The sequence below is a fragment of the Cyprinus carpio genome, chromosome A1, assembly GCF_018340385.1.
Source record: "Cyprinus carpio isolate SPL01 chromosome A1, ASM1834038v1, whole genome shotgun sequence".
NCBI lineage: Eukaryota > Metazoa > Chordata > Actinopteri > Cypriniformes > Cyprinidae > Cyprinus > Cyprinus carpio.
In genome coordinates, this window is record NC_056572.1 from 30,509,840 (window position 1) to 30,528,736 (window position 18,897).

Sequence of the window (18,897 nt, forward strand, 5' to 3'; positions counted from 1 at the left end):
AAAAAAAAACTACTACTACAAAACTGTGCTACAATATACAAGAATAAAAGAACACCTGTCTGATTAAAGTACATCAGTTTACAGGGCACATCATCCTCTAGACAATTTCACTGAAAGGTACACTAATGTACTGTAGAGATGAACTAAAACACATGTTATCGTAAAACCATTTGTTTCTTTTGGAGAATAAGTAGTATGGACAGTATGAAGAGATTGAGCTCTCTTGCTTTGAAGTTCACAGAAATAAGTTGAGATGATTTAATTCGGCTACATGATCACATTGCATAGCAGTGCAAGCGCAAATGCACTTTAAACCACAGTCATGTCAGGATATTTGCATACAGTGTGGCTGATATGCTCAAACATCTCAAAGAAATTAATATTGTTGCTACTATAAATCGTATAGATCAATATTATGATAAACAAAGCTCAAAAAAGTGATGCGTATTTACCTCTAAATAATGTGCCTTTAAACTTAATCAGAATTGTCATCAACAATTTAAGAACATTTTATTACCGTTCAGATTTTTGATTCTGATTGATTTAGATTTAAATAATTCGCTTAGTTTAGTGCAAGCAAATTAGCCTGAAGCTGAACAGTCATTCCATGTATGCAGATATAATCCTAAAAATATCACAGTAAACCACAACATTAAGACACTGATTCGAGAAAAAGAAAAAAAAAGATGGCGATCAATTTAGTGGCATATAGAATCACATTATCTTTCATAAACCACTGCTGAAATGTTTAGGGAAACCACACTGAAAATCCACTTTTAAAGCTTAAATTAAAAAAACAAAAACAAAAGCAAAAAACTTCTCTGTAGTTTATTGGAACAATGAAGTCCCTCCTTCCTTCTGACTGACATCAGTGATCAGAGGGAACAAGGCAGCACAAGTTCAGTCACAGTGCAGTTTAGGGTGAACGTGTGCGTTAAAACCCGGTGGACTGGACGCTCGGGACGGGGTAGAACTTTGAGATCCGGCTCTGGGTGGAGGGGTTAAGGCACGCAGACTCCCCGCTCATTTTAAAGAACATTTCCTGTTCCTGTAGCTTACGGGCGAACTCTTCCTCAAGGGCCTGTATGCAGAGGTTTCATGTTCTTACTAAAGGCACTAATTAAACCTTCTTAACAGTGGACTTAAATATTGAATAGTAAAGGTGCACTCAGTTATGTTTTGTTGGCCTGACCTAGTGGTGTGGATGAAGCATTACATAAAATCTTTTCATAGTCCATCATTATAGATTCATTAGGTGTGAGAAAGTCTTATAATAGGGTGTTTACCAAGAAAACTACATTTATAATAATTCAAGCATTCAGAACTGTGACTAAGGTTAAGTACAGTAAGTGGTACCTTCTTTCGGGGTCTGAGTTTCTCTCTCCAGTCCTTGAGCTCTGCGCTGTGCTCCTCATCCAGCTCCTTCAGCTTCTGAGTCTCATGCTCAATCAACAGATGGCACTTCTCATTCTGAAACACACAGAAGGCTCGATCACTGTTGTTTTTTATGGCAAAGTAACAAAGTATTTGAAATGCTGTACTGTGTCTCTCGTATGTGTGTACCTGCAGCTGCTGTAGTTCTCTGATGTTGGCGTCGCACTGCGTCTGCAGGTCTCTCATCTGAGCCTCATGTTTCTGGTGTTGATGGTGACGCTCGTTCTTTTGTCTCTTCTCCTCCTGTGCTGCAAACTGTTCATTGGCCACACAAATAAATATACAATATTTACTACACAATCAAAAACATACTGAAAACAAGAAGAAAATAATCTGTGCAATAAGTTTAAATATTTAGGGATGCACTATATATAACATATATTATGGACCAATATTAGACATTTCAATTGGTAACCAGCTATATTGGATATATTATAGTGATATCAGCTCATATTGCTATATAGACTGATATATATCCAATATCAATGGATACCAATTAATTTAAATCTCTAACAGCATCCGATAACATATTATGGCAATATTACAAATTAGAATTAATCGGTACCCATTTACTGCATATATATCAGCCAATATTGGGTATTTAATTAACCATGTTTATTTCCCTTACGTTCAAGGATCGTTTTATTATTAAAACAGTGCAGAAACAACAATTAACTTTTCATGTTCAAGGATCGTTTTTGTTTATAAACGGTGCTAGATCTGTGCATATTTCTCTCCTGATTCAGACAAGGAGACTTTTTCACTGGAGAAAGTGATATTAGCTAAGGCTTGAATTTAAAAATTCCATTCAAAATACTTCAAATAAACAAACAGAGTTGTGTGGGTTACTGTGATGTTTTTATCACCTGATTTGTGACTCTCACTCTGACGTCACCAATTCACCTCATAGGACTCTCATTCTGACGGCACCCATTCACTGCAGAGGATCCATTGGTGAACAAATGGTGCTAAATTTCTCTAAATCTGACTCATCTACATCTCGGATGGCCCGAGGGTGAGTATTTTCAGTGAACTGTCATTTTTGGGTGAACTATTCCTTTAAACCCGATATGACCTCTGACCTGTTTGACCCTCTCACGTTCCAGTTCCGGCGTGACCCCTGTGGTCGTGATGCGCAGACTCTTTTTGAACATGGCCATGCGGGTCTTAGCATCACTGCGCTGGATCTTAGGCAGTCTGGTCCTCTCCTGCGTCTGTTTGTTCTTCATCTCCTCTATCAGACGCTGGTTATACCTCTGCATCTGCTCCATTTCCTGTGCAGAAACACATTTAGAGTGAAAACAAATTCACATCAAGAGCCGCCAGAAGAGCATATATAAGACTGATCTGGGAAGTAACCTTCTCATGTCTTTTGAGCAGCTGGTGTCTTTGCATGAAGTACTGGTCTTTCAACTGCTGCTTGTGCAACTGGTGTTTTTCCTGCAGGTGGCGCTCTTCCAGCTCCCACATAGCGGCTTCTCGGGCTACAACATACAATATGAAAAATGGATATTGCTTTGAACAGTAGTTTATATTTTCTCTCTAATACTCAGGAAAAAAAATAATGCTGATGCCCAAAATACATCAAAGTCAACAAAAAACTGGTTTAGCCCATGTTTGCATAGAGAGGTGTGTAAAACAAATGTGCAAACAAATGATATTTTACTTCTATATATCACCTTCTGAACATCAGACAACACAATAGGCTTTGGGCAGAGATTTGAATTACATACAACTTTGTTTGAAATGCAGTAGGAGCCTCTTTAAAAAAAAAACCTGTGCAGGTTATATGGAGCAGATGCCATGGTAATGCATTTAACAGCAGGATCAGATCAGACCAGGCCACATGACAAGCATTAGAGAACTGTGGTGCTACTGCTCAGCACACAAACAACCGACTAAAGCCCTGTCTGAATAGTCTGAACTACTAACGCTGCAGAAGCTGTAAATGAAGAGTTGGGAAGAATGGGAAGGAGACTAGTGCTAATATTGACCTCTTAGGAGCTGCTGCTTGTTGTTGAGACAGTCTCTCTCAATAGTGGCCAGCTCATGTTTGTGCTGCTGAATGATCTTCTTCAGAGCGCTGTCCAGATCCTGCTGCTGCTTCTGAAGAAACTCCTGCTCCTACAAACACACATGCATACATAACTTTAGAAACCGGGAAAAAAAAAAACAGGTTCGAACACAATAATTTTGGAAGGACAGGGCGCATTTTTTGGAAAAAATAGAGAACTAAAGCAAAGCAGAAAAACTTAAAAGTGAACCGTTTTAGTCTTTAGTTTTGGACCAATGTCTCTTGACTTCATTCCTCTAAACAGGCCTATATTTAAAATACAAGCTGCTTTGTCATAAAAAAAATCTTGAAGAATATGGAGCTCATACACGAGGAGGAAAAAAAATTACAGGCCCAAACAGAGACAAAATTTGCTGCTAATGTTGGTACTTATATGTCCAAAAATGGCCTGAAATTATTAAAAGAATGAAACTGCTTTAACCATATGATAATATTTCTTATGTAGACCATTAAAAAGAAAATAACGGAAAGCAGAGTTCATGTTTCAAGGCACAGAGTCATCAGACACACTGCTTACGTCCTGCAGGGCGGCGCTGGAGAGACATGAGCGACATCCTGTGAGCTATCTTCAGTTAAGACACACATATCAGATTCATACTTACACTATATAAACAAACGCATCTGAATACATCTGAAACAACCAAAACATCAACACACAAAACTGTGCTGAAACAATTCACCTCGTTGTGCTCGTGTAACATGCACCACAGAAGTGTCACACTCTTAAATACAGCCTACTATAAACTCTTAGTGTCGTGCAAACAAACAACACAGGAATCAAGAAAAAAAACAAAAAAAACAGCCAAATGTGCCTCATCCAGAAAAACCAAGTAGTGAAAAACCGTAGAAAAGATGTTTTTGGATGTTACCTCCTCACAAGGAGTCTGTATTAGATCCTCTCTAATATGTTTCAGGATCATCATATGTTTAGGCGAGAGCTCCTGCACTCCCCGAAAAATGTCAGAGAGGGAAGATAAAGAAGATTTGGGTGGATTTCACAGGGTGAAGCTCACGCAACGTAAATTTGGTTTAGCTGAGGACACATCAGAAGCAATCTAGGAGATGAGCTCACAAACCTACAAAGCGGGAAACAACTTCCTAAATTTTCCATACCTCTTTCTTGCGGTTCTTGAGCGTACTCTGAAACTTGGAAAGCTCTTTTTCCTGCTCAGCTTTAATGCGTTTGGCCTCGTCTCTGAGGCGCTCGGTGTGTTCCTGCTCCAGTCGCTCGATGGTCTGTTTCTGCTGCCGCTCCATATTCTCCACCTCCGTATCATACTGACGCTTCTTACTCTGACATTACAGAGCCACTCAAAATACTGAGACAAATAGAAATACGTAGGTAGAAGACAGGCACAGAAATTGGTTCCAGGAAATGTAAACAGCTAGGAGTAAGAAATAAGTAGGTAGAAGACAGAGCCACAGAAATTTGATTCCAGGAAATCAGTAAGGAATTCAAAATGAAAATTCTGTCATTAATTACTCTTCCTCATGTCGTTCCAAACCCTAAGACCTCTGTTCAACTTCAGAACACAAATTAAGACATTTCTGATGCCTTCCGAGAGCTCTGTGACCCTCTATAGACAGTAAGGATCCTTACACGATCAACGTCCAGAAACGTAGTAAGGACATCGGTAAAATAGTCCATGTGACATCAGGGGTTCAACTGTAATTTTACGAAGCTACGAGAATACTTTTTGTGCGCTAAGAAAACAAAAATAACGACTTTATTCAACAATTCGTCTACAATGTAATCAACGTTTGTACTTGGATACATTGTTTACGTTCAGATCAAAGCGTAAACGACGTAAACAGCGTATCCGCGCACGGTGCTGCTGACACAGAACAGCTTACATTGTTTACGAATGTGATACTCTCCAAAATAGCGCTATGGGGTGACGCGGAGGAGAAAAGTTATTGAATAAAGGCATTATTTTAGTTTTCTTTGCACACAAAACGTATTCTCGTAGCTTTTGCAAAATTGGGATTGAACCACTGATGTCACATGGACTATTTTAACGTTGTCCTAATTAATAATTAATGACATTTCATTTTTGGGTGGACTATCCCTTTAATATCTTTGTTTGTTCTTGCTCACCGTGACTTCCTGTTCGAAGCGTTTGTAGATCTGCTCTCTCTGCTGCTGGAGTTTGTTGCTGAGCTGCTGTTGGGCTCTCTGCTCCTCTTTCTGAAGAAGTCTCAGTTCCCTCAACTCCTGACGCCTGAAACACAAACATTTTACACTCATTTTACCCTGATCTAACAAAAAAAAAAAAAAAGTTCTTTATTTGTATCTATCATTCCATGAAGTACCACGGAACTTTTCCATTCCATATAAAGTTATAAGTGGAACAAGATTCTTTCTATTTTTAAAATGTTAAAATGGTTCTTTTAAAAACAGAAGCATTTTTTTGGAGGGGGTTCCTTTTGGAACCTTTATTTTTTAAGAACGCACAGTATTTAAATACCTTTATATGACATTTTTAGCTTTTTATTCAATCAAATAAATCCACCTACAAATGCTGATTATGTATAAAAACAGTTTTTTTTTTTTTTTTGTTTTTTTTTTAGAAATGGCACTATCCAGTCTAACAGGATGCTCGTCCAGGCAGGAACAGGAAGTATCACTCAGCTTGTTTTCCCTTTAGCACATCTGGTGTTGGAAAACTGCACTTATAAACACTGCACAGGAAACTATTTGTCGCTTTGTAGTTTAAAAAAACCCCCAGCACATCACCTCTTTTATTCCGTCCTGCCACGAAGACGATTGAACGCTTAAGGCCACTAGCAGTCTGTATACATTTACCAAAAGAGGTGATGTTGTTACAAGCAGAAGAGGCAGAAGCCCTTGCCATAACATTTCTACCACAACATGAAACAGGCAGAGCTAAAGTCATTACCAATGAATGCAAATATGATGCAAACATGAGGCAAACATGCAAATCATCTCGAAGCAGTTAAACAGCTGACGGCTCACCGGAGGAATCTCATCTCCTCGCTTTTAGTGTCATTGTCTGTGATGATCTTGGACGTTGTTACGCTGACTTCCACACCATCCACGATGAACTTGCGAGTCTTTTTCAGAGTCTTTTTCTGCCTCTTTTTGTCCTAGAACACATGTAAAATATTATTTATTTAAAAATACTGAAATACAAAAAAAAAACAAAAACAATTCCTGATATTTTTCAGCCTTTTTAATGACATATAAACCAATATTTTTAATACTATTATATACAGTGCCATTAGGGCTGCACGATTATGATAAAAATCATAATTTCTGATTATTCCCTTGAAATTGCGATTATTATGATTATCACAATATGCATTGAATGATGTTTATACAATTGTTTGATGCAACTGCATGCTGTATTTTCATATGAAAATAAACAAGCTGAAAACACTCTAACTGAAAATCCTTTAGTGCTTTTCTATAGTATTAAGCCTCAAACGTCAAATATAGATTGGATTGGTTTCTTCTTTAAGTTATAAAAAAGTAAAAATATGAATGGTATTATAATGTTATACTAAAACAATGGAAAAACCCTTCAGATAACATGTAGAAAGAAAAAAAAAACATATCTTAAGCGTGCAGAATAACATAAGTGGACTTTGAACGATTAATTGCCGCTTTGAACGATTAGTCGATTACGTAATTATCCAAAACATAAATCAAAACTAAAAAAAAAATTAATATTAAAGCCCTAAGTGCCGTGAAAAGATTTTTTGCATATTTGTCACACATAAAAGATTCAGATCATCAAACAAATGCAGTTTTTAAATGATGATTTAATTTATTAAGGGAAAAAAAAATTACATGTCTACACACATTAAGTCATCTTAAAAACATAACCCAGATAAGGAGACTGCTGCTGTTGTCAGCTGAAGAACTGATCCCAGAGTCAGAGTCTTGCTTCTTCACATACCTGGGCTTCCCTGGGCTTGGTTTCTCCACCAGTTCAGGTTTCTCCTTTTCCTCAACGCTCTCGTCTTCTTTCAATGGAGATGTTGGAATAGGTTCATCAGGCACAGCTTGTTTAATGGGTTCTGTTGGTGCAGACACTTCCTTTATGAGTTCACCATTGCCCACCACCTCCTTTTTCTCTTCCAGTTTCTCTCCATCAGGTTTGGCTCTTTGCTCCTCTTACATCAATATTCAGCCACAACCTCAATCTACATGCTTCTCTTCAGCTTTAGGTTCTTGAGATTCCTTTGGAGATACTTCCACAGCTTGTTCCTTAGATCCAGGTTCTGCTACATCCTCGATGTGGTTCTCGTCTACCTTCAGAGGTTCTTGTTCCGTCTTTATTCCAGTTATAACATGATCGTCTGGTGGTCTGTGCGTAGCCACATCCTCGATCTTCTCAGGAACAGACTCCAAGGTGGACGGCGACTGAGGAAGCTTCTCGTCTTCAGAGCTTCCAACGCTAGCATCAGATGGTGCACGTTTGTGTCCAGGAAGCAGCTGAGGAAAAGATTATTTTAAACATGTTAGCACGATATTGAAGGAAGAAAAAAAAAACATTCTGCTATGTAATAAATGCAAACTGTACCTCAGGACATTCTACTGGTCAGTGGTATGCGGAGTAATCACCCAGACTTACATTTTTCTCTGAAAAGTGTTCCTATAATCTCTTACCAGGTTTCCTTCATGATCTTCTTCCTCCTCTTCCTCCTTCAGCTCCTCTATCTCCTCTGTGACCTCCGCCTTGGCCTCAGCGATGAGCTCCCGCAGGGGTCTGCTGTCAGTCACACTACTCACAAATGGGTGCTGCACAGAAGGAGGAAACTACTTTTACTACAATAAACATTAAAACTATGCATGCAAATATTAATACGATAGTAATAATTTGAACATCCAGAAAAAAATCAGATTATTCTGTTCCAGATAAATTCTTTAAAGATAGCTTTAAAAAGCAATTTTTTTATGTATTATTGACAATTGACAAATAATAAATTAATATATATATTAAATGTAAATTAAATTAAATTAAATTTATGCATTTAGCATAATATATACACACACACAACATATCTAATTAAAATATGTTATAATATAATATATAAAAATTCTATCTGATACCAATAAGCTGATAATTAATAATTCCTTTACGTTATAGTAGATATTCAACTAAATAAATTCAACTAAAGCTGTACAATATTCTCTAAATATATTTATTATCAAACAAAAAATTAAATCAAACATTAAAAATGCTACAAGTGAAATCACAATTATATTGTACAAAAATTAAAAATGAACATGCATTTTGAAATTATATTTAACAGTACTATTAATATTAGTGTTTTCAAAGATCTCGAGAAAAATTCAGTTAAATTTGTAAAATAAAAAAACTGAGAAAATAAATGAAGTACAAAATACAGGAAGAAATTAAGAATTAAAGGTCTTATGAGTAAAATAACACCATCATATTTACACAAATACATTTGACATAAATCAGCCTTCATCTCATATAATTTGAAGCCTGTTAAGAACCGGTGGCCAAGTATAATAAAAATGTATAAAAATAAAAAACAGTGCTATTAAACTATAAGTGTTTTAAAAATATACTTTGACAGTCAAATCTAATTGTAAAAATACATGTGTAATGATCCTCCACAATTAAATAGCCAATAAAATAAAAATTAGCCTAAATATTGACTGATAAAAATACTGATAAACTGTGTCACTGTTCGGCATTAAGAAAATAAGGCCTAATTTAAGACTATCTAGATTTATTGCATTGTCAAAAGACAACGAGCACAACCAAATCAACGTCCCATAAGGTTCCTAATCTCCATTTCTTACCTTCCTTGGTTTTGAGACCTGCTGCAGACATTCAATAGCTGGTCTGAGAATGTGCAGCTTCTTTGATATTATCACCTTAATTGGAGGAAAACTCGAATTCTGTATTTTTATCCCCATTCAGCCTCTACCTGCAGCGTTTAGTAAGTGAGCGTGTGTGTATCTGTTCGCCGTCAGTGTCAGGCTGGCCTACTTAAAGCCTCGGAAAGAAAATCTCCTTTGCTGACGTCAATTCTTAGGATGAAGGCTGGTGCAGAAAATGCCTGACACAGACAAACTTATAAATGAACAGCTGCTGATTCATGGGGCAAGAAAGGCCACCTGGACGAGGCTGCTGCCATACTAGTTCAGCTTAGGTCAAGGCTGTGTGGATGTGGTCTCAGATTTCAAATGTGGGACATGTCAATTCACCTGAAGAAGTTGTGCTGTGCTCCACCTGTTGTCCACATTCTTATCCAGCGCGTGTTTCAGGAAGTCATTAAACTCAGGAGACCTGCAGACGGATCATGAGAGAAATCATTACAACTCTGAAATAAACTAAATCGAAGTATAGGTGATATACTGTGATAGAAATGTACATAAATAAATACATACATATAATAAATAAAAATGATATTGCATAATTATATTTGTCTACAAAAGTTATTTAAGGCATTTAAGCATAAGCCTTGAGAGAAAAAGTTTTCTGAGATCATGAGAAACCAATTCAATTTCCTTTCATCAATAGTGTAAGCACAATTTTTAAATGAATATTAAATGATACAAAAAAAATTAAATTTTTAATTTACTGTATATTTAATTGTGCACTTATTTTTACATTTAGATTATTGCTGGTGTCATTAATAGCTCACTTAAAGTTAACTTTGAAAACACAAATAATTTAATATTTAATAAAAAGAAAAAAGGAATTCTAAAGTCTTTAATAATAAAAAAATCATTTAAATCTAACAACAACAATTTTACATATATAAAAAATGATGATGATTATTACTTTTTAAAATTCACATCAATTACCTTTTGCCTCGTATCATTGTGAAGCCTATTGGCTCAGTAAAATAAAACACTTTTACTTCAAACCTCCATGCATAATTCATTATAAAGGTATTCATAATGTACATAGTAATGCATTATAACTTTTCATAAATAATTTTAATGAAATTTAAAATGCATTCTAATATGTAAAGGCTTGTTTGTCATGTTTTAATGCATCATACTTTCTAAAGTTGTAACAATGAAGAGATAAATATTATGATGTATTATAACTGTGGTTCCAATTATTCATACAGTGCATTACAAGGCATAATTGATGCATTTAAACTATTTTCATAATTCATAATATATGTAATAGATTTCAGTAAAATGTTACCAACAACGTTAATATATTTAAAAAATATAAAAATGTCAAAAACCTAAATGTTTGTGTCATATTCACACAGATCACTTGGTTTTGTACCATTTTGAAGGCTGCTGGAGAGTAGGTGGGTCAGATTTGGCGATCTTGAGCAGAACTCTCATTGGGTTCATCTCATGGTTGGGCGGTTCGATCTGGGCCAGCTCGATCAGAGTGACTCCTAAAGACCAAATATCAGCCTTATAGTCATACGGCCTGTCCTTAGACGTCTCGCACATCACGACCTCTGGGGCCATCCTGAATGAAAGAGAGTGATATCAACATCTCAGTGATGTCAATCTGTGTGTACGTACAAGTAGCTTCATTTCATGAAACTCTAACTTGCCAGTAAGGCGTTCCAATGAAAGAGTCTCTTCGCTGGATGGTCTTTGTGTTCTTGGCAGACACCCCAAAGTCCGCTGAAAAACACAGACTCTGGTCAATGATGTTAAGTTTATTTTAGCTGTGGTTTAGTCTGACATGTAAATGACCCTCCTCAGTTCCTCTCTGTATCTTTCTGTGTCTCTCTACTGTTATCACATGAATGTGAAATTGCTCATTATCCGAAACGGTTGAAATCTCCCGCTGCACTTAGTTATACGTAGCTGATAGGCAATAAAACTGAAACCACTCCACCGTCACTCAGAGAACAAACTTCCTGAGATGATTATTTAGCTGCACATGCATCCTCCCCTCTAAACGCTCCCTACAACCCCACTCACCCAGTTTGACATCTCCATCGAGTGACAGCAGGATGTTTCCAGCCTTCAGGTCTCTGTGGATCACCTTGCTGTCATGCAGATACTGCAGAGCATCCAGAGTCTGCTTACAAACCACCCTGATCTGCGGCTCCGTCAGAGGCCTTTCCAGTTCTACACACACACACACACACACACACACAGCATGAACAGGGAAATGCTACCATACACAAACACAATTATACAAAGATTTAACTTTATTTACATACTATTAGAATAAGGTCACTTGTTTTCTATATATCTGGATTAAATGTGTATTTACATTGAGTAATTATATATATATAGTTGCCAAAAAGTTTTTTAGTAGATATAAATAATTAAACAAAAATAATTAAATAATTCTTAACGTGTGACAGGTTAATGTGGAAACTGGTTTAAGGACCATTGTTTTTTCTGTTTTATTTTTAAATGGTGTTTAAATAAAAAAACAAAAAAAAAAAAAAGTGTTAATAAAAAAAAAAAAAAAAAAAAAAAAAAAAAATTATATATATATATATATATATATATATATATATATATATATATATATATATAAAGCCCCGCAACTTTCAGCTTATACTTTTGGGGTGAGTAAGATGTAATGTTTTTCAGTGTATAGAAATATTAATACAATTTAAAATTGTTAAGTGTTTTCTACTTTAATGCATTTGAATAATTAATGTAATTTATTTATATAATGCAAAGCTGAATTTTCAGCATCATTACAACAGTCTTCAGTGTCACATGATCCTTCAGAAATCAGTCTAATATACTGATTTGCTGCTCAAGATATTTTTTTATTATTATTATCAACGTTGTACAGTTTATATCTTTGTGGAAACAGTGAAGGGTTCTTTGATGAATAGAAAGTTCAAAAGAACAGCATTCACTTATATCATTATAAAAGTCTTTACTGTCACTTTTGATCAATTAAAGTATTAATTTCATTCAAAAAATAAAATAAAAAAATAATTCTGACCCTCATTCATAAACTATGGTATTATACTATAAAACAAATGTATATTTAGACACCAATAAGATAAACTGCAACCGGTGAGAATAATCAATGAGCATTTTAAGTTCAACTTCGCCTTTAAGAAATTAAATGTGTTTTTGACTTTTGACAAGGAACTGGTCATCGCAAGTGACCTTATCCTGAATCAGTCTTGCATGTCAAACACTTTGTGTGAACTCACCGAGCATGACAGCATCGACGGCTCCACCGCCACAGAACTCTATCAGGATCTGCAGACAGAAACACGGCGAACATAAAACTGTGTCTTTCCTAAAACACAATCACACTGTTTTACAAAAGCATGGCTGCTTACATTACACTGCACAAAACAGATTGACTGAGATTAGCATACTGTCTTTATTTCCCAACGTTCACCTGGACACAATAGCAGCATTGTGTTCAGTACATAGATCTGTTTATCCATGAACACATCTACATGAACCTGCAGCCAGTGGTTTATATAAAACAGACAATTCAGAAAGCCATTGTTCACTCAACTCACTCGTTTATGCTTGTGCACATGGGAACACAGAAAAAAAAATCTAGAACTCTCATTCAGTTCAGGACACAAAGACATTTAACAACATCCAAACCTGGAAAGACAGGGACAAACTAGCCCACATTATTACAAAACAAATCACTTCACAGGGCTGTGATTGGTCAACAGCGCCACATTGCAGGGTCATGATTGGTCGATGAAGCTGCTGAGCCTTGAAGGCTTTTCTTGCGCCTCAATATGGCGAATGACATAACAGGATCGAGAGAGAGAGGCCTGTATGAGCACGAGGAAGGACGAAAGTGCAGTGCCAGAATTGAGTCCTTTCTGTCCTAATAGGATTAGAACAGGAGAGTTTCCGTGAACACCAGGCGGATGAAGGGGTCATGGCTGGGGTCATCTGGAGAGGATGGGCAGGTACTGGTGGAGACTGCTCACATAGTCAATAGTGAACAACAATTTTGTTTCCTGCATCGCAAGTCAGGAGTGGCAACATGCATATATTTTAGGCGAGTTATGAACTTGAGAGAAAAACAGGTGAAGTAGAGTACAGTTCAGTAGGTTGGGATAAAGATTTATTTATTTTTTTAAAGAAATTAATACTTTTATTCAGCAAGAATAAATTAAATGGATCAAAAGTGTCAGTAAAAAAACTCATAATGTTACAAAATTTCTATTTCAAATAAAAGTTGTTTTAATTAAACTTCCTATTCAACATTAAAATGGAACTTGATTTGACAGCCATTCATTTTTTTTGCAATATGACACTGACAATTAAAAATAGTTATTTTAAATTGCTATATTTCACAATATTACAATGTTTTTACTGTATTTTTAATCAAATTAACAGCCTTAGAGAACACTTTTTTTCAAAACAATAAAAATACAGACCCCAAAACTTTAAACAGTCATGTACTGCATATCATATAACACTAGAAAAATTATTTGAATTTTAAAGTAAATTAACATTCAAATATTTGGGGATATTATTTAATTTACTTATTTTTGTGAAATAATACTTTTAGATTCACCAACAATGCATTAAACTGGTAAAAAAAGACAGTAAAGACATTTATAATGTTATAAAAGATTTCAAATGCCTTTATATTAATCAAAGAATCCTGAAAAAAGTAACATGGTTTCCAAAAAAAAAAAAAAAAAAAATAAAAAAAAAAAAAAAAAATAAAATCATAATATTAGAATGAAATGATAACAAAAATAAAATAATAAAACTACAATTATTAAATAAGGATCATGTGACACTGAAGACTGGTGTAATGATACTGAAAATTCAGCTTTACAATCACAAGAATAAATTACATTTTAAAATGGATTTAAATAGAAAAAAAGGTATTTTATATTGTAATAATATTCCATAACACGCAGACCCCCAAACCTTTGAAAAGTAAAGCATATCGACAAATTATCAACAAAACTTTCACAAACTATGTTGTCCTCACTGACTCAGAATCAGTGCAGGTCTTTTGAATGAATCAGAGGAGTCATCTGGTTGAATCATAGACTGAATCAGTTTAAAAACTTCACTAAACAAGAATGGATTACTTGCTTGTTAACCGTAGGTTGTTTGACTCAAAACGAGCTCAAATTTTTGAAAAGTGCAAATGGCTTCAGCCAAGAAACACATGCAGATTTAAAACAGTGTTAATGTCTGATCCCTACACTACTGTTCACACATCGATGCAGCACTTGGAACAGTCAGTGTTATTCATTCTCTCGAGACCTTTGTCAATATGTTTCATTAGACTGACAAAAAACGCAGCTACGAGAACTCAACAGCCCACAGAGAGCTTACACCAAATCTAAAAACCAAAATTTCCATACTCAAACAAAAACATGACAAAATGAAATTTTATATCCAAAAATACCACTGTCTGGATAACAGAATGCATTATTAAGCCTCATATTTACCACACAGAGAGGCCCCAATTTGTATGTGGACGCTTAAAAATGCCTAAATGTCATTGCATATTGCAAAACGTCAATTGAAACTACTTTACACAGAATACTGAATGGCTTTATTGATACTTATGTTTTATTTATTCTGCTTAAGCTATAAATGGATGATGAATAATCCAGTTTAAACATTCCTTGAATCGCAGCGTTCCTACATCTTTATACGGAAATGGGTGAGGCTGATATCAGTGTATTTCCTGGTGTATGGCAGGATCACAGTAAAATATGCACACCTCTTCCAGTACACAATGAGGCAGATGAAGAAAACAGGCACTGACTGAGAGGAGAGGTAAAATAACAACTGACCACTCATGCCTGTTCTGGCTGTGAGAAAATGCACTGACATTGTGATTCTAAGACATGTAATTTTCTGGTAAATCTCATAAAACATTTGAAGAACATGTCCAGGTCATATTTACTTTCATATCAAAGTAAATAATAAACCATATTTCCCCTGAAATGGAGCTTAATTTGAATCCCATTCAAATTTTTGGCGGTACGACATTGACAATTAAGCACTAGAAAAATCATTTTAATTGTATATTACAGTACCGTTAAAAAGTTTGGCATCAGTAAGAAACATAACATAAAAAAAAACAAAACAAAAAACCAAAAAAAACCAAAAAAAACCAAAAAAAAAAAAAAAAAAAAAAAAAAAACAAAAAAACCAAACCAAACCAAACCAAACCAAACCAAACCAAACAAAACAAAACAAAGCACAAAACAAAAAACGTTTGGGCTCATTACTGTAATTTTAAAATTTCTTTAGATATAATAAAGAAATTCTAATTATTTTTTATACTTCTGATTTCAAGGTGAAGTATAAAAATATGCACATGTCCTTATTATTTGAACCTCCAAGTCTCTAATGTCCATACTGTAGTGAAGCTGGACTGAAGTGACCTGAGAGCTGTCCAAGGCCACTTCAACCTTGTTTTAAACTTCCACTGCACAGGAAGGAAATGGTTTGAGTCCACAAGAAAGCAAGCAGGGTTGTCTCCTATTCCTTTGCCCCATGACTTTTCTTATAGTAAACAAGGGTTATCATCTAGTCACCATGTAATATGAAGCAGATTAACATTAAACAAGATGGGCCAAAACATTTTATTTTTAAAGATTGCGAACTATTGCTTTGGAAAACACAATCAGAACAAAATCTGTGTAACAAGGAAACAACAAAACAAACTAAATCCACACTCACCCACAGTTTGCTCTCGTAGTAAAACGCATCAAGCAGCTTGACAATATTGGGATGGTCACATGATGCCAAGATGTCGATCTCCACCATGTAGTCCTCCAGCTCATCTTCAGTTTTGGTGTCAATCACCTTTGCAGCAGCAAAAATGCCTGTCTGCTTGTTTTGAGCCTGAATAAAAAGAAATGTATTTATACATAGCCCTCTAAAATGTGAATTATATAAGTCTAAGTAAACCATTTTTATAACATTCAACAAAGCAAGCCTGCCTGGAAGACATTTCAACAAATATTTTGCTAGTGATGAGAATGAAAAACTGCTGACATTAATGATAGTAAATTATGTTTGTTTTTATTAGGTTATTGATTATTATACACCTTCTGATGTTATACTGTCTGATAAATCAGACATAAATGTTTAAGGCCTGACGTACATGAATACATGTGTAGACTATGAATGATTCAAAACAAAATCTGTTTAATAACCAGCTAAACAAGCCCTTTAGAGGAAAAAAAAAACTTGTAATTAGACTTTAGATGCAGTCCACCATTCAACAGAAATCCTATTCAGTGTCATTCATAGTAATGAGTCTTCAGTGCAGAGCAATAAGGTCACAGAACAATTCGACTCAATATACGGCTTCTGTAAGTGAGTGGAAATCTAAGCTTTTTAGAAGCTAATGTGATTCTGTAGTGAAAAATTAACCAGGTCAAAGTCTGCTGTTTATTGCAGGATGATATACAATTAAAATATCATATTTATAATACAAAATCCTACAACTAAAAACTAACATACAACAAAAAAAAATACATATACAATATCAAGAAATTTCATTTTTAGAATTCAAAAATTTCAAGTATTAAAAGAGTTAAAATTATTTAAAAAGGGAAATGATTCTAATTAAAGCAAATATTATGCAATTTATTTATTTTTTAAATAGCCCATGTTAAGCAGTCTAATTATTAAGGGTACTAAAATGATTCCTGCCACAACCTTAAAAAAAAAACAATCATAGCTTTTTTAACACATTCATGGCTGGTGAATATATTTGTCCCAACAATGGTAGATTGAAAAAGTGGGAAACTTGTCTGAAAACAGTAACTGTTTCTGCAATTCTGTTTAGTGCGCATAGTAGTGTCGCTCCAACAACACACAAAACCACGCTGTGATGGCTTAAAATCAACAAAGTCCACTGTCCTAAAAACCCCAGACCTCAATCCAACTAATCATTAGTGGCAAGCTGACAAAAAAACCTACTTAACTAACCAACATCATCATACTAAATGAAAGCATGAAGTTCTAATGTCAGTGTTTTAATTGTATATAGAGGTTATGTCCTTAGACCTAATCTCCAAATCACCCTATCCCACTAACAAACCAAGCGGCATTAGGCCTTATAACAGAGAAAGCATTCAAGGGAACCAGACGAGAAAACAATCAAGCAGACTGGACACTAAAGGACTATCACATTTTTAATCACAACCAGGTCAATCAAGCTAGAACATCACAAAAAATCAAAGAAATCATAAATCTCAAAGAATTCAGAAACTTTTGCCATTTTCATTAGTGTATGTATGTACAAGATAGATAGATAGATAACAATAGAGCAATTCTATTATAAGTGCATTACATGTAAGAACACTATATTCCATTCATAAGAAAACTACTGGAGTCCAAAATCACATAAAACCGATATAAACTCTTACAGCAAGAGAAGATATCAACCCTAATTCATCACATTTATTCTACCTTTAACACCTCCCCAAATTCTCCATCCTCCAGAAACCAAAAAACTACAAAACCACATCCCACGCGCCTCTTTCTCTGGTAGTGAAAAAGAAACAATCTTTTCTTTAACCCACACGTCTCTTTCTCTTTTTCGGAAATTAAAGAAGGACATAGCCAAATCCCACACGTCTCTTTCTCTGGGAAAACAGGTCGGTTTCCAAAGTTTATTGCCCATAGTGCCAACAAAGCCAACAGTCCTAAAACCCCAGGACCTCAACCCAAATAATCATTAATGAAATAACCAGAAAACTAACATTTACAAACAATCTACAACATACATAACTTAATATAAAAACCATACACAAAATCCATGAAAAACACAAAAGAAAGAAACAATAAATATGAATTTATCATAATTCAAAAATAAAGTATAAATCTAAATTATATCAATAAATCCCTCTTATATCCATTAAAACACAACACAAGAGGTGAAAATAAATTATAACATTAAAAGCATTCAAGGGGGTGTGACCATAGTGTAAAGGTGAAGCAGATTGGACACTACAGGATGAGGTGGCTCTTTCAGGCAAGTCAGAGTTGTGTGTTGATGTTGTTCATCGCAAGTTCAGGACATCATAAATCTCAAAACCATTCATTTGTTTTTGCTTCTGTTAAATAAAGTCTGACAAAAGGATGATAAAATGTTATAAATCCGCAATTCCATTATAGTTGATCACATGCAGCCGCGGCGCTACCATTGGGCCCGGGTGGGCCTGGGCCCACCCAAAATTAAGGTCCGGGCCCACCCATTTTTACCCAGCAAGATGAGTGAGTGAATTTTCATCTTTGGTTCATCCAATAACCAGCCCGAGAAAAGCTTTGAGCGAAGGCTTCTCAGCCCCCAGCGGCTTCTACCCCACCACCAGCAAGTGATCCAATGAAATGAATGACGGTTGGCGGACGTCCCTCATTCACGACAGACACAGACAGTTTTTCCGATATTCTTTTCTCTGCGCAAAACAAAGCAGCTTATTTTATTTTAAATTCAGCAGAA

At 35.3% G+C, this 18,897-nt stretch overlaps 1 protein-coding gene across 1 annotated transcript; it reads right to left on the reverse strand.

Annotated features, from left to right (window-relative positions):
* Positions 1-16,370, reverse strand: slkb (STE20-like kinase b). The gene is made up of 18 exons (XM_042761315.1): positions 16,122-16,370; positions 12,632-12,680; positions 11,421-11,570; positions 11,045-11,117; positions 10,762-10,956; positions 9,720-9,801; positions 8,145-8,276; positions 7,683-7,970; positions 7,359-7,643; positions 6,486-6,616; positions 5,607-5,730; positions 4,622-4,801; positions 3,429-3,558; positions 2,794-2,918; positions 2,517-2,708; positions 1,564-1,689; positions 1,357-1,470; positions 1-1,081 (listed from the first exon to the last, which is right to left on the reverse strand). The coding sequence occupies exons 1-18, from the start codon at positions 16,353-16,355 to the stop codon at positions 935-937; spliced, it is 2,757 nt and encodes a 918-aa protein (XP_042617249.1). The 5' UTR covers positions 16,356-16,370; the 3' UTR covers positions 1-934.
* Positions 16,371-18,897: the final 2,527 nt, after the last annotated feature.

Bases quoted from the DNA above. Each gene is read 5' to 3' on its own strand.
- slkb (XM_042761315.1), bottom strand. From the start codon at position 16,355: ATGGTTTACTTAGACTTATATAATTCACATTTTAGAGGGCTATGTATA. The intron at 9,802-10,761 runs GTACAAAACCAA...ATCCGTCTGCAG, and splicing joins CTCCAGCAGCCTTCAAAATG to GTCTCCTGAGTTTAATGACT. The intron at 8,277-9,719 runs GTGAATTGACAT...CCTTCTGTGCAG, and splicing joins GCACAGCACAACTTCTTCAG to CACCCATTTGTGAGTAGTGT.